The 26,663-nt window shown below is 43.8% G+C and overlaps 2 protein-coding genes across 2 annotated transcripts; both read right to left on the bottom strand.

Annotated features, from left to right (window-relative positions):
* Nucleotides 1-366: 366 nt before the first annotated feature.
* On the bottom strand, nt 367-2,544 carry HOXC12 (homeobox C12). The gene is made up of 2 exons (XM_032208524.1): nt 1,977-2,544; nt 367-605 (listed from the first exon to the last, which is right to left on the bottom strand). The coding sequence occupies exons 1-2, from the start codon at nt 2,542-2,544 to the stop codon at nt 367-369; spliced, it is 807 nt and encodes a 268-aa protein (XP_032064415.1).
* Nucleotides 2,545-14,998: 12,454 nt separating this feature from the next.
* Nucleotides 14,999-18,491, bottom strand: HOXC13 (homeobox C13). The gene is made up of 2 exons (XM_032212128.1): nt 17,828-18,491; nt 14,999-15,255 (listed from the first exon to the last, which is right to left on the bottom strand). Exons 1-2 carry the CDS (start codon nt 18,489-18,491, stop codon nt 14,999-15,001), a joined length of 921 nt encoding a protein of 306 aa, XP_032068019.1.
* Nucleotides 18,492-26,663: the final 8,172 nt, after the last annotated feature.

Raw genomic sequence — 26,663 nt, 5'->3', positions numbered from 1 at the left:
AGTCTTTTTTAGCTGCAAGAACCCAGGCGGACCGAGGGAGGCGGTCCCTGGTATCTGCGCATTCCCATTCTAAGCGCTTCCCTGCAGATTTAGGAGCGGAAGAAAAACATTTTCTCATATTCACACTCTCGCTTTCTCTCTCGCTCTCCCGCGCTCTCTCTCTCTCTCACGCACACACAACCCCCACCCCCACGCCTACTGCCGGGCATTTTGAGAAAAAAAAAGGATACTGATTAATATTAATAACATTATCATCATTGAAGGAAAATAAATCCTCAACCACACCAGCTAAGAGTCCCGGGTCCATCAGCTAGCACGAAGGCTTAGAAGAGTCTTTAGCGGTTTCCCCCACAGTTGGGAGCAGCTCTAAAAGAAAGAAAGCGCTTGCTCCCTCAAAAGAAGTCTTTTCTTTTTCATCCGTCGGTTCTGGAACCAGATCTTCACCTGCTGGTCGCTCAGGTTTAGCCGGTCGGAAAGCTCTCTCCTTCTTTGGCGGGTGATGAACTCGTTGACCATAAATTCACCTTCCAGCTCCGCTAGTTGCAGCTTGGAGTAGGGCTTTCGCTTTTTGCGGGACCTCGTGTGCATCGGATACCAGGGAGCACCTAAGAAGAGGGAGATGGAAAAGGAGATTTAATATGCAGAGCGAGAGCGAGAGAGTAAGAGAGAGGGAGAGGGAGAGAAGGAGCGTGTCTCAGAAGGGGTCCTTCTCTCCTTTGACTCACTTCTCAGACAGATTCCACTTACTTCTTCAGTGCCAAACTCTAGGGATGTTACCTCGAACATTATCACCCGCCCTTAAGGAAAACAAAGTTCTCAAAACTGCAGGGATCTGGAAAAATAATTAGAGGTTAAAACCTAGCTGATATTCTCTTACAGGGAGGGAGGGAGGGAAGGAGGGGGAAGGGAAGCACAGACATTGCCCACGATTGTTGTTTGAGAAGGAATGTTAAGAAGGAAAGAGTCCCAATCTCTTATTTTTAAAACCGATCAGATAAACAGAACAAGGCCATCAGCGGTATAAAAGTTTCCCTACCTCGATAGGCAAAGGACTTAAGGGATCCCACGGGGCTGGCACAGTTTTCGAAAGCTACTTTGGAAGAACTTTCGGGACGAGGGGTTAGAAAGTCCTAAAACCCGAGACCGGATTTTACAGGGGAGGGGAAACCGAACCGATCCCTCTTCCCGGAAGAGTTTCCGACGGGAGAAAACAAGCGTCTAACCGGAGGACGTGCTATTATGGTTCGTGGCGTCTCTTTATTCAGGCACCGGCGTCTCCTCGGTTTGCGGGGGGGGGGGGAGCGCTGGGCTGTTCGTGGGGAGACGACGAGGTTGGAGGATCAAGTTCTAGATAGAACTTAGACCCCCTTCTTCCAGAAGGAGCCGGTCCGGGTGATCGTCTGGAACAGCTTCACGTCTACCAGAGTTAACAAATAACACCCACCCACCCCACCATCCCAGCACCCCCGCCTTTGATGGGGATTTTCCCCCGCGGACTAAGAAAGGGCGCCTGTGAACTTTTAATAAACCGAGAAAGAAAGTGTCATCCCGACCAGCGCCACCTCGCCCGACCGCTCCGGAGACGGCCAGAAGCTGCCTAGAGGTTGGGGAGGGGTAGGGAGAGAAAAAGGCAAGGGAAATCGCCTTCCCGTCTGTCTGCTTGGGCCCTCGCGATCCCTTTTTTATGGGATATTTACATGTTTATAGGCTTTTTCCCCCTTTTAAAAGAAGCACCTCCTAATAAAGCGCGAGGCATTTGAGGGCTACCCCTAGTGGCTTCGGCACAAATCGGCAGGCGGGCGGGCGCAGCCCAGCTGCTAATTTCCTGGAATTTGGAGCAGACTTTCCCAGCCCGGAGGGAGAGGTAGGAAAGGGGGGAAAAAGGAGGGAAGGAAAGGGAAGAAGGCGTTGCATAAATCCGTTTTGCTTTGCTTTACGAAGAGCCGACTCTTTTTCTCCCAGGCGCAGGATCTTACCCCCAGCGGACAGATTGTTTCCTTGGTTGAGCGGGGAGACCAGTGCGGACGGCTCGTTGGTTGCGCCCTTGTTCCCTTCATTGAGCAAAGAGCTGCTGGAGTCTGACTCCAACGACTGACAAGAAGGGGGGTCATGGGACACCGCCGCCTCAGGAGCAGGATAATCAAATTTGCCGAAATTGCCGCTCATTCCGTGGGGGATGCCCGACTCGAGGGGCATCAAGGCAGCGTCCCTAACTCTCTCTTCCCTTTTGAGGGGCGCGTTCTCCGAGCACGCCTCCCTATAGTAGCACTTGCTCTCTTCCACTCTAGCTAGGTCGCAGGCTCGGCTGAAGGAAGGGTTAATGGACACGGGGCTGCTGAGGTAGGGCTGGGGATATCCGTTGCAGGGCTCCGAGGATGCCCAGGGCAAAGAACAGACATTGTCCCGTCTTGGGTAGGAGAGAGACGGCAAGCCGGGTAGTTGTCCTCCGGAGGCTCGGAAATTGGGAAAGTAGAAGGTGTCTCCCGTATGGATGTTCACCAACGGTCCCACAAACCCAGGATTAAGAAGATTATGTTCGCCCATTTCCGCGGGCCTGACCAAGAGCTTCTAGTTTATTGCTATCTGACATTAAACATAGTTAAACCTAAAGGTCCACCCGATTGGTCTGGAAGAGGTCATGTGAGCGCCAACTTGCGTTAAGAAAGGGTGCCACCCACCTTTCGCAATTTGAGACGGGAACGCAACACGAAGTTCTGTCTGTCGGGCGGGTTCTCTCTCTCTCTCTCTCTCTCTCTCTCTCTCTCTCTCTCTCTCTCTCTCTCTCTCTCTCTCTCTCTCTCTCTCTCTCTCTCTTTCTCTCTCTCTCACACACACACACACGTATAAAATAAAACGCGTATTAAGCACCGCCTTGAGAAACCAGAAATATTGTAAAGAAAATATGTATATCAATTCTTTTTCCCCATAAAGGATTGACACCTCTCTTTTCCCCCCAGACACGTTAAAACTCCCTTTAAGCAGCTGACAAAAATTAAGCTGTGTTTTCATTAATTGAATCCGCTGAAATTGACAATATATCCCTAATAAATCCCTATTAGATATTGTGTCATGTAAAGTTTACATGCTCTTTAGGAAGAGGAATGAATGTAATCACAACAGGCTCGTCTTCATAGGGGCGGAGGAATTGCAAATCCCCTCTGAGAAAATTCTTCCACTTTCTTGCTTTTTAAAACCTTGTTTGGTTTCAATAGGAGAAGCAACGTTTGCAGTTAGAAGAATTTCCTTTCTTAGGGGAAGATTCCCCCCCTTTAGAAGTAGAAAAAGAAAGAAAGAAAGAAAGAAAGAAAGAAAGAGGATGGGAGGAAACAATCCAGTCCCTTCTGCGGTCTTGCCAGAGGGATCCCCCTTTTGCAATGAGACCCCACTGAACAAAGGGGCTCGAGATTTCCCACTCTCCTTGATCTCACCTGTCCTAGCTGCCTGGAATCAGGGTTTTATCGCGTCCTGGTTTACAGGGCAGAGGAAGGGGATTGTTCCTCCAAAGCGTTGGTGCTTTTGGGAAAGAAAACTGCTGGGGGAGGTGAGGGGGTTCTTCAAAAAAAAAAGTCAGATAAGTCTCAGAGACCCTTAAAAAAAAGGAATTCAGGAAAAAAAATCCACCTCAACAGCTTTTGAGTACAAAGGAAAAGAGTTGCTTAGTTTGTTGGAAGGTTACTCTTCTTTTCCAGAAAAGAAAAATTTATACTGTAGACACTATTTCCAAGATCCGACGGCTCATTTACCGTAAATACCCCAATACCAGTAATTTTCATTTTGCAGGAATGCTCCTGAAGGACTTCTGCTCTCTCATCCCTCCAGATAAACCAAGTGAACCAAGCAACAGAATCTCCCCTAGCAAGCTTTCTAAGCGCTACTCCAGGCCGTTCAAACCCTGGAGGATTCAGCACGAGCTCTCCACCCCTCATTAGGAAACACTACCGCTTCCCCTTTTGGTACTGTCCATGAGGAAAGGCTCACTGGAGAAGAGCCTAATGCTGGGAAGATTGAGGGCAAAAGAAGAAGGGGACGACAGGGAATGAGGTGGCTGAATGGAGTCACTGAAGCAGTAGGCGACTAGGCGTGAGCTTAAACGGACTCCAGAGGATGGTGGAGGAACGTTGTCCATGGGGTTGCGATGGGTCGCACACGACTTCGCAACTAACAACAACAACCGCTTCCCTAGCTATGTGGAGAGAGTGGCCAGCCCCGGGAAGGAGAACTAAAAAAGCACATGCTAATCAAATAAGCACTTTTATTTCTTGGTTGTTAAAGGAAGCTCCCTGGCCTTCCATTTGCCTCCCTGGGTGTCTGCTTCGGTGCGAGGACTCTATATCCAGTTGAACCCGGTCGGGCTGAGGCATTCTTAAGGGAGGATTCCCCCGCCCCAACTTTGAACTTTTTTCAAGGGCTGCAAAGCAGCTCTTCGCAGGACCCGGGTTCAAACTGGAGACCCTTTTTCCAGCGCGGTGAAATTGCTGGGCAACCTAATAAATATGTAATCCGGAGTGCTCCTACATTTGAGCTGGTGGGTTTGTTCTTTGGCATGATGGTCTCCGTTACGCTCCCTGCCAGTCCGCGTGGGCTTTGTTCTCTTGCTAAGGGTGGCCGAGAAACGCCAGCTCCCAGGCGCTCCAAGGAACCCCTCCGACCTCTTCAGGGCTTTGGGACAAGAACTGTACTTGTGTGAAGGTCCCCATCCCTCTATACTACAGGAGCAGATCTCTCTCCCTCCCTCCCCTCTCTCTTTCTCCTTCTCTCTCCCTCCCTCCCTCCTTCTCTCTTTCTCCTTCTCCTTCTCCCTCTCCCTCTCTCTCTCTCCTCTCTCTTTCTCTCCTCTTTCTCTCCCCTTTCTCTCTCTTTTACAAACACACGCCCGTCCCCCACCAAAGCTAACCCTCGCTGGCAGCCAAGCGCCAAACGTTTTCCAAGTTGATTTACCGCGCGAGATGCCTGTGATTTCACTCCTACCCACCGTTAGACCTTCGCGATCTCATTGACCTCAGTGGGGTTTTAAGCTGTTGAACTGTTCACAAGACGCTGGCGTTTACCTCCGGGGATATTCTTCCGAGGTAGATGGGTAGGTAGGTAGCTAGCTACGCAGACAAGGTGAATCATGATCTTGATTCATCCAGACTTTAATAATAAGATAACCAGCACGTGCTATTCAAATCATCAAGACTATTTCCCCCACTCTGTCCAAGGAGAAACGACGTGGTATTTCTGCTTCCTTCTGAATCATAATCCCCCCCCCCCAGCTATTATAGCCTTTAGATTAGAAGAAGGTCTGATTGATTTAGCAGCTCCCCAAACTGGACAGGGGGAGAAAAGTTTGCTCGGCGGGGATGTTATTTCAAAGATTCCAGCGTTCTTCGGGTGATCTATTGGAAAGGAAAGGAACAAACTGAAAATGAAGAAACCAGTTTTCGGGTACACACCCGAGACCTGCTATCCTGCCTGCAGTGAGGGAATAAAGTCCCTTACCTTTATGAAAAATGGTCTCTGGGTTGAAACCCCATAAATGCGTCGCTGGGCGGTGAGAGTGGTTGACTGCAAAGCCTGCATAGATTTGAGTCCCAGAGAGCTGTTCGTGGAGAGAAAATTCACTGAACGGTGCAGGAATTATTCAAACATCCAGTCCAAGTTGTGCTGAAGCCGAAAGAGACAAGAGGCGGGTGGGGGAGAGGGGGCACGTATCCCACTTACTGATGCAAGGCAATAATCGCCACTGCAGTTTCTGAAAATGAAATATCCTGGTAGTTTAAATCAGGGGCTTAATTTTATTTTTCTTTATGTACACTGAGAGCATTTGCACAAAAGACAAATTCCTCGTGTGTCCAATCACACTTGGCCAATAAAGAATTCTATTCTATTCTATTATTGTACCATACTTTACTCCCCCGCTATTGTACTTTAAATCACGAATTTAAAGAAAGTGGAAGAACTTAATTCCCTCTCTTTCTTTTCTTTTCTTAAGTAGGGCAAGTTGAACGACCACTCGCCCTCGCACTGATCCCTTACACACCTGATGCCCCTCAAAGCGAGTTTAAACAGCTTCAACCAAGTTTTTCCCACCCGTCTCCCCAATATCCACAACAGCTTTCTTCGAGGAATAAAGCAAAAGAAAATGCAGCGAGGCCTCCACCAACCCGTCCCCCAAAAGGAAGACGTGCAACGGGGGGGGGGGGGAGGCAGCAACTGTTTCTAAACTCTCACCTCCGCCCTAGAGGAAGATCGACTAAGGACTTAAAAGAAAAAAGAAAATATGGCTCTTTCTGCCGAGCGAGCCTTGTTCACCTTATCTCAGGGTGGGATGGAGAGAAAAGGAACTCCAGAAAATCTGGGAATCGGAGGGCGCTTTGGCCAGTTCAAGGTCACTGCCTAGGTTATGAAATGGCTTCTTCATCTTATGCAAATGAGGGCCTTGAAAGACACCCCAGCTCTTGCGAGAGAGCAAAGGGCTCCCCCACCCCCAGCTTGGGTGCTTTCTGAAGCTTTGTTCGCGATAACTCTCAGCACTTCTAAATAGGCACTCCAGTTTTTGGCTGGCCCATCGCTCTAGCTTCCGCATGGATTTTAGCCTACCATCCCCTGGTGCTTCACCCTCTCCTAAACTAGCTTTTGGGGGGAAAGAGCGGGAGGAGAAGGGATGGAACTCAGTCCGCAATAATGCTGCTTTCTAGATTACTCTCCCCCAAGCAATTAAAATATCAACTATTTAGAAGTCTGTGTGTTTGGGAAAACAAGTTATTCACCTCCAAAAAGCATTTAAAAACGCAACTTTCCAATGAATAAACCTAACTTTAAACAGATTTTGAGTTCTAGATCTCCACCACTTTTTAAAATTGGTCTAATTATGAGTAGGAAAGGAAAGGAAAGGAAAGTCTCAATTCGTGATCCAAATCACTGTCCCTAATTTAATGTAATAACAGGCATATCAAAGGTCTGAGATCTATTGGCACCATGCAAACATTTTAATAGCTTTCCCAGAAATCTCTGAAGCTACCATATATAGTTTATGGATAAATGTTCACATGAGCACCAAAGTAATGAAAATGATTCGATTAAACTAAATCATCCAAAAGGTTGAATAATGCAAACGTGAGTAGTTCATGTGAACTGTGATGGAAAAGAGATTAGAGGAAGAACATTATGTACTGTAAAAAGCAAAAGATATACAGAGCATGCCTAAATACTTGACTCCTGCAAGGATTATTCTTCTTTCTCTTTCTTTCTTTCTTTCTTTCTTTCTTTCTTTCTTTCTTTCTTTCTTTCTTTCTTTCTTTCTCCTTCTCCTTCTCCTTCTCCTTCTCCTTCCTCCTCCTCCTCCCTTTTTTCAATTCAATGATTTTGCCTAAAGGTTCTCCCAATGTGCTGTTAAGAGTTAAATGCTTATGGTGTAACTACGTTTTCCCCAGCACTGCCAGCAGAGACTGTCCATCTCCTGCTGGATTGATATGTAAACCAGTTCACTGGGTCTTCAGGGAAGTAAGACTAATGAAGACAAAATAATAATAATAATTCTCTTAGCGTGTTCTTCCTTTCATTGATTACTATTTTTTGAGGACAATCTGTTTTATTCTAAATTTGTGGAAACTGATCTCATTGATTTCAATGGGTCTTACTTTCAAGCCTCATGAGGCACCACCTTTAAACTATTTCTTTTTCAAACTTATCTTAGGCATTCCACAATTAAATTAATTACACATGAAAAAAAAAATCCAACCTCCATCATTGCCAGATTCCAAATATCTCCTTTGCAACTATGTGATCCTCTCTTAGAAGAAGCAATCAAGTATTGCTTTTAAAACCTCTTTTAAACTTACTTGATTCCTGGGATAAGATTGTTTTTGTGGAGAGATCTGTGGTTACAAACTTTGCCCCGTGATGGTGTGCAGGGTTTTCATGCAGATGAAATCTAGTTCTCTTATGTCACTAGTATAGTCAGTCACTTGCTCCCTCTAGGACTTTTACTAATAAGTTATTGCAAAAACTATTTTGTGGATTTAAAGGAAGGGGCAGGGAAGATGGAAAATAGTGCAACCATTGGAGCAACTAAAGTTCTAGTATCCATACAGATAAACACACACACACACACACACACACACACACACACACACACACATTTACTTACCTGGAAATCTGTCCCATTGAATTACTTTGAGGTAGCGATACTATGCATCAGTTTTTCTCAATTTCTCTCTCTTTTTCACATTCTTCTCTTTCCATAAAAGGGGAACTTTAGAAACCTGTAAAACAACTAACTTCCAAGTGCAAGCGGTACAGAACTAGGAAATGGCGGAAATTGGAGAGAGGGGCCTTTACCTATAAAAAAAGTAGGGGGCTGCAGTTAAGACCTTATTCAAAGCCCTCCATACAAAAGAAAGAAAAAGGCTAAACTTGGGGTGCTTCCTTTTCATGCCTTTATTGTTGGTCATTAGGCTGCCTGTCTAGACTGGAAATGACACCTTGTTTATCTATACATGGAGCCAAAAGACACTTAAGGGAGGATCAGCGCTGGTGGGGTTGCCAGAAGATCAAGGCTTTTTCTTTCTCTATGATCACACCCGAAGCTGGTGATGCCAAGGTCAAATGGGCTGCATAGTCATGGTCAAGGCTAGCCCCAAAGTGAGGATACAGCTCTCTCACCCAAGTGCCAGTTTGCATTCAGCTCTTGAAAGAAGAGCCTTTGCCAGAAATGGAATGTCCACCCTGGACCAGAAAGGGAATTGGGAGGGAGGGGGAGGAAAAAAAAAACCCTATTGCTTCATATTTCAGCCCTGTGTTAAGTATGCAAGAATTTTAATACGGGTTGGAATTTATAACATTGCAAACAAAAAGCCAGTTGGCCACTTATTTGCCTTAGTAGAGGCCTTGCAGCTACCAACTACTTAAAACATGTTTTTTCCTGCTTTACTTCTTCCTCACCTATTCTGGCCCCACCTTGAAGATTCTGAGGAGTATTTTCCTTCACTAGAAGCACAACTATTTGCCAGAAGGATAATAAAGAGGAGGGGTGGGTGGGATAAGAGTGTGTTCAGCAAGCAACCTTATTTAGCGGTGGGGAAGGTGAGCACGGGAGAAGCAGAAGGTCTGTGCCTTTCGATGTGGGAGATCTGGGGTCTTGACTCGGCCTCCTTATGAAAACACCTATTTAAAATGGCACAATGTGGGTCCTCTGTGTAATAGTCACATCCTTAGGATCTTGCTTCAGGTTATGAGAGTTTGTTCATTTGTCCAGAGTGGGTGACATCTATGCCCCATTGAAGCCAAAATCTAATCTTGCCATCAACATTACCAGTAGATATATTTCAGTGTCATCGGTTTCTAGATTGCCTCAATACTGCCAAGTATAATTCCCCCCCCCCAAAAATATCATCCTTACTGTGTACATGATCTGTATTTCAATATAGCTGTGAGCTTAAATGGACTCCCTAGGGATGGTAGAGGACAGGAAAGCCTGGAGGAACATTGTCCATGGGGTCCTGATGGGTCTACACGACTTTACAACTAACAACAACACAGAAGGCTTTTTCTGTGGGTACATTGAATGGCAGGCCTTCTGGAGACCAAAGTTCAGAAGATGCCTAGTGGTAGCTGTCTAAGCCTATAAGCCCATGTACCTTATTAATGACAAAGTTCTAATAAGGCTTATGTGTCAGAGGACAACAAAAGAACAGGAATCTAAGAGGTCCATGTATCCTATTTTTTTCATTCAAGCAACCCAGTCAATGAAGTGTAGATGAAGTCAAGGATTTGATCTGTAATCTGTCATAGGGAACAACTAAGATATCTGAAGTCACCTCCTCCATTGAAAGAGTTTTAGCAGAGTTCCATTGCCCAGGGTTAAATATAATATGTTTTTCCATGGGTTTTCCCCTCCTAACTTACCTCAAGGTCCTTTTGACTCTATCACCTCACTAAATCTGTCAGTCATGCCTTAATTTTAGAATACTGTTTGGAAGCCCACTCCATTTGACATCAATGGCCCTTTCTTTGACATTAGAGTGCACTGGTTGAGCTTAACCTATAGCTTGAATGGACTTGCATTTGAATATTCATGAAATCAAGTTGTGTATTTCATCAATGGAACCTAAACACCACTGGAGTCATAAGCCCCATTTATGGAATGCCAAGCCAGTTCCTTACAAGCAGTACAGGTAGTCCTTGACTTATAACAGTTCACTTAGTGATCATTCAAAGTTACACTGAAAAAAGTGACTTATGAATCAGGTTTCACACTTACACTTACTGTTGCAGCATCCCCATGGTCACATGATCAAAATTCAGACACTTGGCAACTGATTCATATTTATGATGGGTTGCAGTGTCCTGGGGTCATGTGATCACCTTTTGGGACTTTCTGGCAGGCAAAGTCAATGGGGCAATCAGATTCACTTAACTGGATCCTGTTAGTAACTTAACAACTGTAGTGATTTACTTAATAACTGTGGCAAGAAAGAGCATGAAATGGGGCAAAACTCACTTAACAACTGTCTCACTTAACAAAAGAAAGTTTGGGCTCAATTGTGGTAGCAGGTTGAGGAGTATCTGTATAGCAAAAACCCAATGCATGTTCATTTAGCAACAGGTCCTATAGATGTACTGGTCCTTACTCCAAGGTAAAGGAATGCAGGATTGCAATCTTAAATTGCTTGCAGGAATTTTGGTTTTGCAGAGCTGTGGGCAAACAGAGCCTGATATATTAGCCTGGTTACTCCTATTGCCTTCTAAAGGGAGAACTATAGAATAGAGGTCTCTCTTCTAGAAACTGGAGAAACTGCAAAAATCTTGTTCATAATTGTTTTGTTTTGTTAGTATATCTTTTTTTAAACTAGCTAGCTCTCCCTCCTTTTTTAGTTATAGACATTCTCCTCTAATGACATAACATCAGGAATATTTATCCTAAAAAAGGAGCAATCTCCTGCATGCCATTTTATTTCAATAGGAATATTCAGATTCAGTCAGATTTCTTTCAATTAATAATAATGAAAATTGGCAAAGATTATCCCACATTCTACAACAGCATCCAGTCATCACTATGGCAATACATCAAAAGTTAAGATGTTCTAAACTGCCCAAAGTCATTAAGTCAGATGGGTAGTGTAGAAATTTAATAAATAAAAATAAAGATGCTTTATTTTGTGAATAAAGCCATGAGATTCTACAAACCATGATGTGAAAATGGTCAACAGATTGCTGCCGGCCTTAATAGTTTCAGAGTTTTGTGATTTAAATATCCTGAACTTATTGCCATAATTTTTTAAAATGAGTTCATACAGAGAAGTGGGAAAGCCACATGACAGCCTTGGCCCAACGTGGGATTTTTTTAATTTATGAATTTAAATTCTAACTAGAGTTTGGGAAGAGGAAATCAAGAACCTCCAGAAAATGCCAACTATCATGTAAACGCCCATTCACATTATCCCAAGGAATGGCCCTTGACTAAGCCGAAGTCTTATGGAGGTTAAATTTCATCAAAAGGGAGACATGGTTTATAACAATGTCTTTATGTCACTTAAATTCAGTATACTTGCCAGAAATATATAGGGTTTTAAATTATTGTGGGGCTGGAAATCCCAGCTGAGGTGAGCAAATGTGCAAATATATGTTTCCCACTATCTACTTAGGTTAAAAACATTAAAAAGTAGATTTTTTTTCTATCTATGTGTCTATCTATGCGTCTATCTATGTATCTGTCAGTCTGTCTGTCTGTCTGTCTGTCTGTCTGTCTGTCTATCTATCTATCTATCTATCTATCTATCTATCTATCTATCTATCTATCTATCTATCATCTATCCATCCATCCATCCATCCATCCTTTCTTTCTTTTAAAGTCTTGACCTCATGCCAGGGAGACGCCAAATGCTTTCAGGATGATTTACCAAAAATGGTGCTAAGCTTTAAGAATGTAAATCTTGATTAAAATATAGAAACATACATTCCAGAGATACTTGAAAACACTGGAGTGAGGCCTGTGTTCTCTAGATCATTCCTTGAGCTAATGCTAAAAGCAGCAACAGTTGACCTGTACCATATTTGTAGAGCATAAGCAGTTGTTTTAAATACAAGTTTAGATGATTGCTGGTTCTGAATATTGGCCCTCATTTCTGGGACACTATTGCAGCCAGGAGACCCCAATCCTTTGCTTGGAAAGGGAAAACTCTACAGGAGTAGAGTGCAATCGTCTGCTACGTATGTGGATGCACGCCTAAAAACCCACAGAAAGAGTCTGCATTTTTGCAAGCAGTAATTTTCGGCAGGGCCAGAATCCAGCAGGAGTTCCATGCCATTTTAAAAACTTAATCCTCGTAGACTTCCAGGAAAGGGAGCAGCGTGCTGAATTGTAGTCAGGAAGAGGACCCAGGCACGCAGCAACCCCGCCAGCGCAAACTTTGCCAAGTAGCCGAGCCTTCCCCTTGACCGATTTTCTGGCTCTTCGCCCACCTTTGTTTGGTAAGAAGGGGGCAGTTCTCAGGACGGCTCGTGCAGCACTCCTTCCCCGGCGCTCCTTGAATGGAAAGCTAACATTGACTTGGTTTGCGGCGCTTTCTGTGGGGGTTCGCGTTTGGCAATCTGACGAGGTAATTAATTAGAGTAGGCACGAAAGTGGGAACGTCTTACTTTACGAAATAATCCACCGAAAAGAGTCGGGGGGGGGGGGAAATCAAGCGATCCAAAGGAAGCTCGGCCTTCGCGGGGCCTCGTTCCCTAACCTGCATGGGTTTGCCTGCAAAGAACTTGGCCGCCGAGGGCCTTCTTAGCCAGGTCCAATGCGTGGTGTGTTTTTTTTCGGACCGAGAAATGCCCCTCTGGGTTCTGGTGGAATTATTTTGAGGGTTGTTTAAAGACAGTTGGGCTGCTGAGCAGGGCGGTTCCGATTTCTTTGGCTGGGGGAGTTTAAGCTTGGGCGAAACAACGCAACAGGTCCTTAGCGCCAGGGAAACTAAGGGGAGGTGGAGAGGGATTCCCCGTATCTAGAGAGAAGCCCGGATGCCGCACTTCGGTCGAAACTTTTTGCAACCCCTGGTCCGCCTCTGCCGCGGTTTTCTTTGGGACGGCCTTATTAATTTATTTGCTGTTGAGTTTCTACCCACCCCATCGCCGCTTTCGGTTCGGTGGCTGGCCGCAATTAAAAAGAAAGAAAGGTAAGGCATAAAAGCAGGGCAAAATCCCTACAAGCCAAGGCCTAACCGAAATAAAAATCACCGAGGCCTAACCGAAAGTAAACCAATTCATTTAATTTAATTAATTTAATTAATTTAATTAATTAGCAAAGTGATTTTACTTTTAAAAGCCACCTCCCTAAATGTTGCTCAGTCCACACCGTAGTCAGTGTCTCGTTAGAAGGGCGAGGGACGGCCTCGCTTCACTGTTGCCTTTCTCTGCTATCTGCTACTACTCCGTCGGGCGACAAGCATCCTCCTCGCCCTTTTTAATCTCCCCAAATCCATCGCCTCTATCAGCCGGGGAAGCTCCGAGAATCCTCCCAGAGGTCCGATCCACGAAACAAAGAAAAAAAAAACCCACTTCACCTGATCGTCCCGTTCTTTCTGTAGGAGTCCCATAGATTCCAATGGAACTATTTCGCCAAAAGGGGGGAAAAAAGTTTAGGGATCACTAGAAGCTTTCCCTTTCTCACAACTCGGGTGGCGATAGTGAATAATCGCAAATATGCACTTTAAGCTCCTCCCTGCTGATATCAAGGGAGAGATCGGACCCGTCAGTAAAGGAGACTGTCTTGTTTTCGAGGCAAGGAAAAGCGGGGAGGTGGCGCCAGAAAGAAAGAGAGCGGTTTATTTTTAAGAAATGTATTTCTGCATTCAATATTCAGTACATATCATTCGGACAAAACATTATATACATATACAAGACGGTTCGTTGGTTTAAAAAAGTGGGTAATTTTAACAAGGCGTGAAAGGAACGCTACTCTGGGGGGGGGGGGGCAGAACACAGAAAAAACGAAAGGAAACAAACACCCAGCCACGGAGCCTTATCCTCAACCTTTCCTTATAATCGATAACATTCCCGTTTTATAGCAGTAAAACCAACATACAATAATAATAAAACAGCTGGAGTGAGACCATAATCTAGAAAATCAAAACCGTAATTATTCTTAAGAGCAGGAATCCTGCTAGAGTTTTCAGTCCAGTCTATGTCAATAGGGAAGTCTAATCTATTTCCCCCACCCCACCCCGTCTTTTCCCCAAAACATAGAACCTGCTTTTATTGGACTCAACCCTATTTATTCCAGGCAGGGACTTCGAATTCAGGAATGGCATAAAGTTAGTTGAACATAGTAACTGCTCGTTTTAAGGAACAGGGACAAAAAGAAACTCCTCAGCACTTTTGAGTAGCAGCCTTATTTTTTCCCCATTTTATATTATAGCTTTTTTTTTTTTTTTACAAAAAAAGAAAAACCCAACGTGAACAATTCTTCACATGTAACAGTTTACAGTTTTCGCAATTTGTTTTTGAAACATAAAAAGACAAAAACAGCCAAATACATGGAAAATATGGCACAGGGAAAGTGCTGGACTATAATACAGACCTACAAAAGGAAGGAAGGAAAAGAAAGAACAAAATCACTCCGAATCCCAACATGGCAAATCTGGGTGTGTTTGTATATAAATACACGCGTCTGGGTGTGTTTGTATGTGTGTGTGAGAGAGAGAGAGGGAGGGAGGGAGGAAGGGAGGAGAGATAATTTCTCCCTCCTGGCTTCTCTGTGAAAATAAAGTGTACACATTTAAGAACACCGAAAAACGGATTTTAAGACAGGCAAGTCAGCGTCACAGTTAAGAAAGGGTAATAAATGGACAGAAGACTAACCCAAAGGTGGCTGCTTGATGTTTTTCCCCACCGCTCCTTGGAGACTGTGCGGGTGTTTAAATAACCCTATTCAATGTATTTTTTTATTTGTACAAATCTACCAGATAAATATTTGCATTTATTCCTTCTCCCCCTTTTTAATTTTTTCCCCTCTCGAAAGATTTCTATGTCAGGTAGCATGTAGATGGGATGTCTTAGATTTACTAATAACCTTTTTTTCTTTCACTCTGCGATTCTGAAACCAGATTGTGACCTGGCGCTCGGAAAGGTTGGTAGTGGCGGAAATCCTTCTTCGCTTCTCTTTGGTAATGAACTTGCTGGCCGCGTACTCCTTTTCTAATTCTTTCAGCTGGATTTTCGTGTAAGGGACCCTTTTCTTCCGGCCCCTACGGTAGCTGTTCACTTCTGGCTGAAGAGGTACCACATCTGTGAAGAAGACCAGGAGAACAAAGCAGAGTAAACCAGGTGGAGAAGGGAAGAGAGAGAAAGAGAAGAGGGGAAGAAAGAGAGAGAAAGAGAGGGTTGCGTTAGATTAAACAGCACCTTGCAACTAGCTTGGCAATGCATCTTCCAGACATTAGGAAGGGAACAGGCGGGAAAGTATCAAGGCGGTCAGAATGTAAGCGAGACAGCAATGAAAATGGATCTACGAGGAGGGGGTGAACTTGGAAGTGCATGAGGGGAGGAGTGGGACGGAACCAGTGGGATTTGAGAGATGGGTGTCCGGGAAATAGGATGCAGGCTGAACAAGATATGAACCTATGCATTTGGTTTATTCCATGGGGTATTTGTCCACAGCAAGTTGAGAAGAGGCATCAAGTCACATAAGGACCCTGGCAAGTGGGGCAGTCTAACTAGAACTCCCAACACTCACAAAACTGGAAACAGAATCTAACTTTTCCAAACCTCCTTTCTAAACCTGACCACCATTAACAGGTGGGTTTCAGATACAGATTTTTGCTCCAGCCTGGGTGTTCTAATTCAGCAGGTTTGTGACATCAGCAGCTTTCCTGAAAAAGCTGCCTTGTTTATATAGAGGCAGGTTGCTCGGAAGCCTCCTCCTCCGGTCCCCCCCAATGATCCAGGGAACATGGGGACCATCCTCATTTCTGCTCCGTAGAGTTAACTCTTCAAGTTCTCCATTAACTTATGCTAAGTGCTCAATACATTCACCTACTGTTCACTGCTCGGAAAATATTCTACTTTCCTTAAAAGTACCTACCAGCTGTGAAGCCCTGTTATTTTCCCGCACTTCTCTAGAATCCATTGGAGAGACTCTGCCTGCTCCTCACCAATGCATTCAGTCTTCCTCGTAATAGCTACTTACATCATGGTGCCCCATTCGCCAGTGCTTCGCGACTAACTATAACCACTCACAGATCAGTCCCCCCACCATTCTTATCCCTCATCTCCCTCAAAGGCTTCCTGAGACTAAAAGTCAAATATGCTACTTTAAAAAAAATTGCGCACAATAGAGCGGTAATAACAACAATGAAATGAATCCCAGTGGAAGAGAAGAGAATAGAACCCCTCTACAAATGATTATTCCGAGCTGTCCTCGAGCTGTGCTCGTTCATAGCTGGTAGGAAAGAAATATTTCTCTAAGATTTTCCCCATCGTTTAGAGAGTGTAATTTCTATATTCCAGTCATTTTTTTTACAACTTTAAAAGAGGAGAAATGTCAACCTCTTTACGGATGACAATCTTCCTTGGGATTTTTTTTTAAATTAAGGCCTTAAAATTCAATACGAGAAGGTTGTGGGACAGGCTTTGGATAGCAGGGGTATAAAGAATGGAATTTGAAAGAAATATATCTAGGAGAACCATACAGAGCTTCAAGAAAATGAAACGAGGATAAGAGTGGAGATATTTGAAGCAGATTTCATCCGGGGGAGTCGGGGCGGGACAAAAACCATTTATGAAGAAAACGGCTTTTTTTTTACAAGATAGACCTTTTCTTTCTCTAGCATAAAGAATCGGAGGGGGATGGGTTTGTTTTGCTCGGCTGAAATCCAGCGAGATCCACCATTAAAAAAAAGAAAAAGACCTTCCCTTCCTTCCATCTCGCTAAGCTCTAATTCCTCTTCCTTTCTCAAAAGGGAACCCCAGCATGCAACGCTTTGCAGAGGCATCGCTGGCGAGCCGCATCCGACCTGACGGGGTATCCCCTCCCCGTCTTGCCAAGAGAAACGTCCGAGTCCTACCTTATTTACTTACTCTCCTTTGGGGAGCTCCAACAACCCATCCCTTGGGCCAATTTCCGAGAAGGTGGGCGAGATGAGGAACCCTCCCCCCATTAACGCAGAAGGCATGGTTCGCCCCCATGGTTCGCCCCCATCTTTCGCCTCTCCGAGAGGCAACCGTTCCGAGACGTTTCTGCTTTCGGGGGGCCGTTCGTAAGCTGTCATTCACTCCAGATTTCTAAACCAAGAGGCGAAAGCGTTTGCCCTTCTTGCTTTTCCCACTCGGTCCTCCAGCCTTACAAGACGCATTTCCCTAAGACACTTGTCAGCTACTTCTGGTAACTGCATTACAGCGCAATTTGCTGGGTCCCTTGGAAAAGCCCAGCCTTTCCATGGGTTGTTGGTCTTTAAGGGGTGGGGCGGACAGGGGAGAAGAAGAGATACATCTGCTTTTCTGGATATAGAATTTTGATTTTAAACATTCCTGCAAAAATTAAAGAAGAGGCAAAAAAACATAATAAATAAAAATCCAGCCGGGGGACCAAGGCGGAGAAGAATAAAAAAACCAGACACGCCCGCGCAACCCTCCTACTCCCCAACCAGCTGCAGCTGCCAAACTGAAAGAGTTCCAAGCCTGCGGTTTGTTGAAGTCTCTCTCGCGGCTCCCGCTCCCCGCGGCCCCTTCGCCCCGCCATCCGCGTCCAAGCAAGTGCCTCCTCCTCCTGCCAAGTTTACCTGTGTGCTAGGTTTTGCCCAGCCTAAAGACGCAATCATGGCGGAGCAGAGAGCCAGAGGTCGAGCGGAGAGCTCCCTACCTGGGAAAGGCGACTTCCAGAGGTGGGTGGACTGCGATTGCTCCTTCGCGCAGTAAACCTGCCCGTCCCAGCCGTTGGAAAGAGCCCAGTGCTGGTACCCCTCCATGGGGAGCAGCGCGTCGTGTCTTGGCTCGGGGTGCCCACTGATACCTGGAACCACCGATACGTCCAAATAGCCAGGGACCGCCTGGTAGGAGCTGGCAAAGCTGGGGTAAAAAGCAAACTCTTTGGCCCGGGAGGATAGTTCTTCGCTGGGGAGGGAGCCGCTGGGCTCGGGGTATTTCTCAGGCGGGTGGTAGGCGCAAGGCTTCTGTTGCAAGTTCACGTTGTGGGAATGGGACAGGCGGCATCCGTAGTAGCTGCCTCCAAAGGGATAGCCGTAGCCTAAGGTGGCGTTAGAAGAAGCGGGCGGCGCGGGACACTGCCTGGCTGCATCTGGAGCAGGTATTTCCGTGTAAACGGAACCCTGGTGAGTCCCAATGGTGCCGGAGTGACGACTCAGAACCGGGTGAGTGATTAAATCCCTGCAGTGGCTCGTTGTACAGTTCCCACTGAGCCCTTCCATGGCTGGGATTTTAGTCTGGCTATTTTCATTCGGGTTCTCCTCATACACGTACATGAAAGTGTCCGCCCAGCGTGGATGCAAAATCAGTGAAGTCGTCATATCATGGTCTGCCCGAGCTTTTTAAAAACTCGACTTCCGAAAGAGGGAGAGAGAGAGAGAGAGAGACAAGTCCCCAACATATTGTTTACCCGGGAGCATGCGCAGAGGCGGCGGGATGGGTCGGCTTCATTAAGAAATCTGCCGGGCCACGTGACCTCCGGAGGCCTCCCATTGGCTGCCTCCCGGAGACAGAGGTAGGAATCTTTAAAGGCAAAGTGAGTCACCCATTGATTGTAAAGAGAATGGGGAGATAAATAAGGGTGGGGGTCTATGTTTGGCCGACACAAAGAACTCGCTATTTGTCCTGCGAATCTTGGTAGGGGGGGGAAACCCACCTTAGCGCTAAATATAAAAGCGGTGGTTGGAATAAGCTGGCCTGCCTTTCCGTCTCTCGTTAGATTGTAATATCGAGGAGAAAAGGCATTGGCTTATATATTCGGGAGCGATGGATCGATGTACCTGGGGGGAATCAACTGAAAGGAAACCCTATTTGCCATAATAAGGAAAATCGGTGAATGAAATTCTGGGATGGGAGTCGGAGGAAGGATTTGGTTATTTTACAAGGGGGAAAAAAGGAGAGCTGCGGAATACTAGCACAAAAAGACTTCTCAAAAAACAACCGCTGGAAAAGGGGGAAATCTTATTGTAGTGCTTAGGTGCGGTTGGGCTGTTTTATCTCCCCCCTCCCCCTTCCCCGCTCCTGTTTCTGGGAATCCACTCTTGGATCTTACGGGAACTAAGGAATCTGGACATGTATCACTCCGGAAATGGATTTTTTCTTCTCTCGGTCTCCAGAGTGAGTGGGGGGAAATCATATCTGCTTGCTTTAACATATGTGTATCAGCTGATAGTTTTTGCGCAGTACAAATGTTTTTTTAAGTATCTTATTTTTCGATGGAGAATGTATTAAAAACCTTTAACCCTTTGTTTGCTTCAAGTGTCCAATAACATTGTATTAATATTAGAAACCCAATATTAGAAAGGGTACATCTGAGATTTTTGCTTGCTACGTTCCCCAGCTTTTTTTCTCTTCTTTTTGATGATTTTTTTAAATCTTTCAAACAAACCATTATTGAGGCAGAAAGAAAGAAATGCAATAGGAAAAACAGAAAGGAGGAGGAGGAGTCACCAACCTCACAAGAACTTCTTAGACGCTTTCGAAACACTTCAACTTTTTCCAAAGATGTATTCCTTCCATGAATCCAACCTAATAATGTGCATTACTTTGTGTTCAATTAAATGATGGTTTCAAAGAGTCTGGTCATGTTTGTATTGGGTGGTTATGTTATTAAAATTTAATATTGTAGCAGTGAACAGTGCAACAATGCTTGTGTGTACTATATATGTGGTCTGAAGTTTGATTACCATGTGCATACATGGGGTATGTATGTGTGTGTAAAAGACAATAAGTGCAACTGAGTGTACGCAATATAAACTGAATCTGAGATGGATGGCTCATAATGAAATAGAAGAATTGCAAGCATCTCTTCCTAAGATTGATGGCTGTAATGCACGCAGATCGCCAACACTTTGCAAACAGTACTGGATGATGGGATCAGTTAATTTGTTTATTTACTTCTTAGGAACACATGTCTCTCCTTTTTAAATTTTTTTCCTAATTTTGTGTCTGAAACCATGGGAAATTTATCTTAAAAGGAGCAGGAATCTTCCATTTTCCTCTCTTCCTCCTCTCGCTCTTCATCCCCATTTTATGCAAAATAATCTTGGCAAATGAACCAGGATTTTGGTGGTGTGGGGAAAAACAGAATTCTGAGAAAGGAAAATGGAGTGGAGGTTGGGATGGTGGTGGAAAGCGGCCAAATCTTGCCTATAACTATCTATATACCATGTAGGTTTATTCAAAACCAAGTTCCATTGAATTCGGTGCCTTTTATTTCAGACAAAGATGGGTAGGGCTATTGCTTCCAAGATGCTACGGTCAACAAAGTTAACTTACTGATCAAGACGAATCTACCAAAATAAATACATAAATCAATAAATGAATGACTATCCAATCTAATATAATTGGAGCTGTACAGCTGAAAAGGCTGAATATCCAGGTTCCATGATACCCACCTATCAGTCAAATATTAATATTTTCCTACATTAAGGAACAGTAGTGACACATTAGATTTTCGCTGCCAGAATTTAAGGAGAATTATTAATAAATGCAGGGATAATTACTCTTTCTGGACTTCCAATATAAATCCTGCTATCACCCTGGTGTGAGGTGAAGCTGGAAAATCTATCCAATATTTCAACCAAAGAATCATCTGAAGTTTTTGCTGAAAATACGATGTCTTCAAAAGAGATATCTGGGCTTCACACACAACCTATGTTTACACTTATACACATGTAACAATCAAACCAGGCAAAGTCCAAGGTCAAGGGGGAATAGACAAATTATTTCACAATCAGCTTTCTCTGACCTCAGTCTTAGTGAAGTTTACTTGTGGAATCAAAGTGACCAAGAATGGTGTTCAATAGGTGAGCTATTGCTAATAAAGGAGAAAACCAAAGTCTTAACTCCAAAGATCTAATTTAATTTTTCTTTAAGAAATACAGAGAGCACTGGACATCCTTTTCTAAAGTACAATTTGAATGTCTTCAAGAGTTGATACACATTTTAAAACAGAAGACATGCTCTTAATGTTCTTGGCAATTGATTTTATAAATCAATTTATATAAGCATATATCAGGAGAATAAACTGAACAAAGTAACAGCACACACCTGACAGCACACACCTCACAGTACATGTAAGAGATATAACAGTTTATGTATAAATGAAAGAGTACTCTCGGCTTAAAATTATGGCCAGAAATACTAAACTGTGTGAGTTATTTTAAAAATGGTTTCTGGGTAAATGAGACAAAAATAATTAATTAAAAATTGACTTTGATCTTTTTCCAGATTATGTAAGATTATTTACAATGTTCATTTCAATGAAATATAGTTTTAATTAACAATTGGATTTTACAGTTTCTTTTCTTCTAGCACATCTTAAAAGGAATCAGAAAAATTAAGTGAAGAAAACTGAATGAAGAATTTGCACATTTCATTCTCTGAGAGAAACATTAATTTTAAAACTTTTCTTGAGAAGTGAAGTCTTTCTTTCTGTTTTCTCTTTCTTTCTTCTTTCTTTCTTTCTTTCTTTCTTTCTTTCTTTCTTTCTTTCCTCACAGCAGTTTATTCCTGAGCCATAAGACCCTTTTTATTTATTTGCCTTGTCTTAAGCAGTTTTTCATTTCATAAATTGTTCAGCCCTATCTCATTTAAAGGGGCTGATCTGGCTCAGATAGGGAACTGTTGGCTGATAGCAGAAATCAATTTTAGCAGGTTAATTAACTTAACAATGCACACCGAGGCTGGCTTGTAACTTTGGAAAAAGAGGAATGTGCATCTCCACTTATTATTGTGGCAATGTAATATAATAAAAAAGAAAGAGAGAAAGAAAGAATGAAAGAGAAAAAAGAAGGCAAAGAAAAGAAAAAGAGAGCCACGTTGACTCCTGAGCCACATTGACTCCTGAGATTACTTTGCAACCCTTTCCATTCACGCAGGCGTGCACACAAACAGAAGAAAAATAGAAAGACCTTGAGTCAGAGAAAGGGAGAAATCTGAAACACAAAACGACTGGGCAGCTCCAAGTTTTACTCAAAAGTAAGATCCACCCTTTCTAAAAGCTTTGTCAAGGAAAGCAGCCCGTCCGTTTTGTCAAGGAAAGCAGCCCATCCCGTTGAAAAGACGCCAAGGAATGGCAAGATTCTATTTCCTCCTGGCTACACCCGGATTGCGCTGTTAAGGTGTAAATGTGTTTAGTATGTCCAATAAGCAGTAAATTGGAGTTTTTTGTAGAGGAAAAAGAGGAGGAAGATGATAAAGAGGGGTTTCATTTGGAAAACAGCCACCTAACTCTTCCTTGCTTTAATTGCAATGACTCTGATGTGATTATAGGAATGAAGGATGCTGTTTTGAAGAATGAGATAAAAGTACTTAAATTGCAGTTAGTGATTAATTGCCAAGAACGCAACATACTGAGCCTTCTTCTGGAACTTTAATATTTAGTTAACTCTGGTATGTTGTCCAGGGCAGATAAGGAAAGTCTCCAATAAGCCTCTCCCTTGATCTATGTTGTAAAAAGCAAACCACAGTACTAAACATTGAGGAAATGGTCTACCTGTGTAAACCAGTCTGAAGTGATATCGGCTTCTTTTCATTTCTAATGTATTTCTAGGTAAAGAGGCAAGGTTGAAATCTCATCTATTTTCGCCCCAGCAACTCCGGGATCAGAGTTATTCACAAACACTCTCTTCATATACTTTCTCAAATACTTAAGCCTTAACCATAACCCAATGGCTTGGCAACTCAGAAGTACATTCCACTGAGTTTAAAAGGGTTTTATTTCCCAGTTGGTGTTTACCAAATTACCACCTTAATGCCCGAGTCCAAATGCACCCTATTTTTTAAGCAGCCGAGGCACGAAAATAATGGTTTCATGCAGAACCTGTCTCCCTAAAGAGCACCGTCTGGGTTTAGTTGGAGATAGTAGTTGGAGATGTGTAAATTAATTAAACCAACAAGTAAGCCAGCGCTTTTGGGACAACCTTAGTAAACCTGGCCAAAAATTACTGAAGAGTGGCCGCTGCTTTTTGCAGGAGGGAAAAAAAAAAAACTGGCAATCAATGTTTCATTTGGAGTTACAGAAGAATAGCCTTTATAATGCCTTAAACATTAACCCACCTGTCCAAAGGAAGAAGAAAAAAAAAGGAGAACTACTTTTGAAAAAATGCTGCTAAAGGAACTTTTTATAAGTGTTCCCCGTCCATATTTTGCAGGCGTTTTCTACAAGACACTCTATCAAATTTTGGAAATAGGTTTCACAAACAGAATGGAATGTTGGCTTTCCAAGATAATTCCTCCCCAGATCCCAGTGGAAATCCTTGGCAGACTAGGACTCTGAACTAAATCTTCCTCTCCCTCTCACCTGCAAGGAAGTCCTCACACGGTAGGCTGCCTCATCAGTCGCCACTGGATCCTGATAATAAATAAACACCGGGGCTGAAAACAGGAATAACTTCCCCAAGCATTCGGAAAAGACAGACAAAAAAGAAAAACCAAAACCACCACCGCGCGAGAGAAAGTGTTTATAATGCAGAGTGTACTTTTCATTATTAAATATGTGAAGGTGCCCAAGACATTATCGTTGCTCATAAGGGTTCTTTTTTAAAAAAAAAAATCAAAGCTTTTCCTTGACTGAAGCCTTATTTTTATTTGTTAAGGATTCTTTTCATGTTTTGTTCATACTCACCCGTTGTAAGGTCACGCCTTTGCAAACGCCTCCGTTTAATTGTGTGTGTGTATGTGTACGTGTAGAGAGAGAATTATTACACCACCACCCCTCTTCACTGGAAAGTTGGATTAATATAATTGTCCCAAGATTTCTGGATCCTCCCCAAGGCATGAAAAATTTGTTTTTAAAAAAGGACTTTGTTAAAATACACTCCCCAAAAGCCCTTGGAAAACTTTCCTAAAGAAATGGCTCGCCTTTCCACCTTCATAGCCCAAGGAACGGGAGACAAGTGAAGCGTCCACTTATCCTCCAACTCCAAAACTGAAGTTGGCTGTGCTTGGTTTATTTACGGGACGATCTCGAGGTTATCTCCCTTCCATTGGGAGACTGGCGGCCCAGAGGCGGCGGTTCTAGACATTCCGTGCAGCGTTTTCTTCTTTCCTGCCTACCTTGGGTCTAAGAGGCCTTCGAAGAATGGCGTTGCCTCGAGAAATGGTGGGGGGATCCTGTCGGGCCCTGCTGGAGGAGGGTCTTGCGCTTCGGCTCTCGGCTTGCGACATGCCACTTCTTGGAGACCCTTTTACGTCACCGGGGTCTTCGTTTTCCCTCTACGCCGCCAAACGAGCGCAACCGTAGATCCAAAGAGAGCCAGTGGTAACAACGGAGGCCGCGTTAACGACGATCGTTTCTTCCGTATTTTTTTCCGCTCTTCGCCTTTTCTGCTTTTACGCCAACTCCCGCTCACTTGGCATTTGAAAGAATCCCGCTCGCCACCGAGCAACCTTTGGGGGCTGAGCCATCGTCATCCGGCTCCCCCAAAAATGATGTGTTTTTTTTTATTTTTTTAAAAAAGGCTTTCTTTTCATTTCAGCTCTGCACTCCCATCGACCTACACATACGGCGCTTCTTTGTCCCCCTCCTTCCATTCTCTCCCACTCTTTTGAGAGTGGGGATAAGGGATTCCAGGATATACATAATTTGAAGAAAAAAATCAGTACGTACATGCATAACTTTTTTTTTTTAGCATAGGCTCCCTGAGCCGTGCTAGCCCGATGAAGGCTGGTAGACCGAAGGGGCTCCTCTCTCTGGAGCGACGGGAAGGAGGCCTTCTGCCCGTGGAATACAGGCGGTCCGGGGTTCTCCATTCAGCCGTGTCCCCCCACCACCTTTTCTTCTTAAAACAGCACCGGCATCTCCTCCCCAGCACATTAACAGCCCTCTCTCCTGTTATCCACCCTCCCCTCCATAGAGCCTTGACAAAGGGCTGTGAGGAAATGGGAAACTGGTTCCCGAGAAAAGGTGCGTGTGTGTGTGTGTGTGTGAGAGAGAGAGAGAGAGAGAGAGGGAGAGAGAGAGCGAGAGAGAGCACCCCTTTTAAATATGTTTAGTTCCAATGGCTTCTCTCCGTGATGTCTTTACACGCGCACACACACTCTGTCTCTTTTGTTAGTAGTGCACTTACCCCTTAGGCTATGATTCAAAAGCAGACAAATAAAACTACCTCTTCCCGTTTAGTGCCCTGTCTGGTCGGAAGTCCAAGTTCATTTCCAAGTTAAATGGAGTGGTAGGCTCCCTTTTCAAGTCACAATTGGAAAGGGGAGGAATTGCTGGGCCTTCTTGTTTATGTAGCAAACCGCTATCTCCAAAAGTATTGGAAACACCAGACCCGACTGTTACCCTGACCACTGATGGAAGCAAGTGGGCATTCATGGTCTGATTTCTCTCTTGAGTAATTTTCTATTTTATTTCTTCTCATTTTTTAAAAAAAAGTATGTTTCAGAATAGAATTGAATTGAATATAATACTTTATTTGGCCAAATGTGGCTAGGTACACAAGGATTTTTTTGCTAAAGCCTAGAAAACAGAATATTAGCCACTGGATAAATTCTCTACCTTCGTTCTTTCATGCGGATGTCTTGGAAAAAACATTATCAAAGAGAGGCTTTTAGCAGGAGAAAATGTTTGAGTTCCTGGATTTCAGAAAACCGTATCCAATAAAATTCAAAAAAGGAAGAATGTCCCAGGTATGTGATAGCTCTTTTATTTATTTCTTTTTTCCTGAACTTTTTCTGTTTCTCTTTTTAAAACTGCACTCTGTATTCATTCTCTACTTATCTCTGGGGAAAGTGCTGATGCTTGCAAGCATGCATGGTCTTGGATCCTGCTTCAGCTGAACGTCTATGGACTCATCTTAATTAGACCAAATAATTGGGTGTTGGATTTTGTCAATTTGCTCCTTTCCATTGAACTTACATTTTCCCATACATACACTTCCCAGTGATCTTGGAGATTACATCTAGAGAAAAGGAGGCAGAGTGTAGAATTGAATGATCGGCTAGAAAAGTTGAAGAAGTTATGCAATTATTTAAACTTAAAGCAGGAACAATTCATTCTTTTACTACTCCTTTAGACCGTTCCAGTTATGAACAGTTCCGGGCACCACACATCCCAATTTCTACAAGTTGGGTTAAAAACAATGCAGTAAAAATAAAGCATATTGATAAAATCAATAAATTGCAGTATATGTACATCTCTCTCCCCCTCCCCTCTGTAAGTGTACCATGTTGCATATCTATCTATCCCTGGGAACGTACCTCAAATAAATCCAATTCACTGAACTCCCAAAAGAAATACTTTCATGCCGGACATTTGGTACGCCATTCCGTTGCCCAAAATCTGATGCAATATCTAGCCAACTGATTTGTATGGTTTATTGGCCACTGTTTTCCGAGGGGCCAATAATCCATCCAAAGCAGTTTGATAGATATTGGACCAATATGGGATCCAAACCAGAAGGGGACTGCTTGTGTTCCTGGGTGAAAACTAGAAGGGATGCGGTAAGTGGGCGGATGAGTGGGAATGCTGTTGCATAGAATGGGTG

This window comes from Thamnophis elegans, chromosome 2 (genome assembly GCF_009769535.1).
Source record: "Thamnophis elegans isolate rThaEle1 chromosome 2, rThaEle1.pri, whole genome shotgun sequence".
Classification (NCBI taxonomy): Eukaryota; Metazoa; Chordata; class Lepidosauria; order Squamata; family Colubridae; genus Thamnophis; species Thamnophis elegans.
This window is presented reverse-complemented; position numbering and strand designations above follow the sequence as displayed.

What these genes read in the sequence shown, in the direction of transcription:
- HOXC12 (XM_032208524.1), bottom strand. Translation starts at nt 2,544, where the DNA reads ATGGGCGAACATAATCTTCTTAATCCTGGGTTTGTGGGACCGTTGGTG. An exon ending in AAACAATCTGTCCGCTGGGG is followed by an intron (nt 606 to 1,976) that starts GTAAGATCCTGC and finishes CCCTCTTCTTAG; the next exon opens with GTGCTCCCTGGTATCCGATG.
- HOXC13 (XM_032212128.1), bottom strand. Translation starts at nt 18,491, where the DNA reads ATGACGACTTCACTGATTTTGCATCCACGCTGGGCGGACACTTTCATG. An exon ending in CTGGAAGTCGCCTTTCCCAG is followed by an intron (nt 15,256 to 17,827) that starts GTAGGGAGCTCT and finishes TCTTCTTCACAG; the next exon opens with ATGTGGTACCTCTTCAGCCA.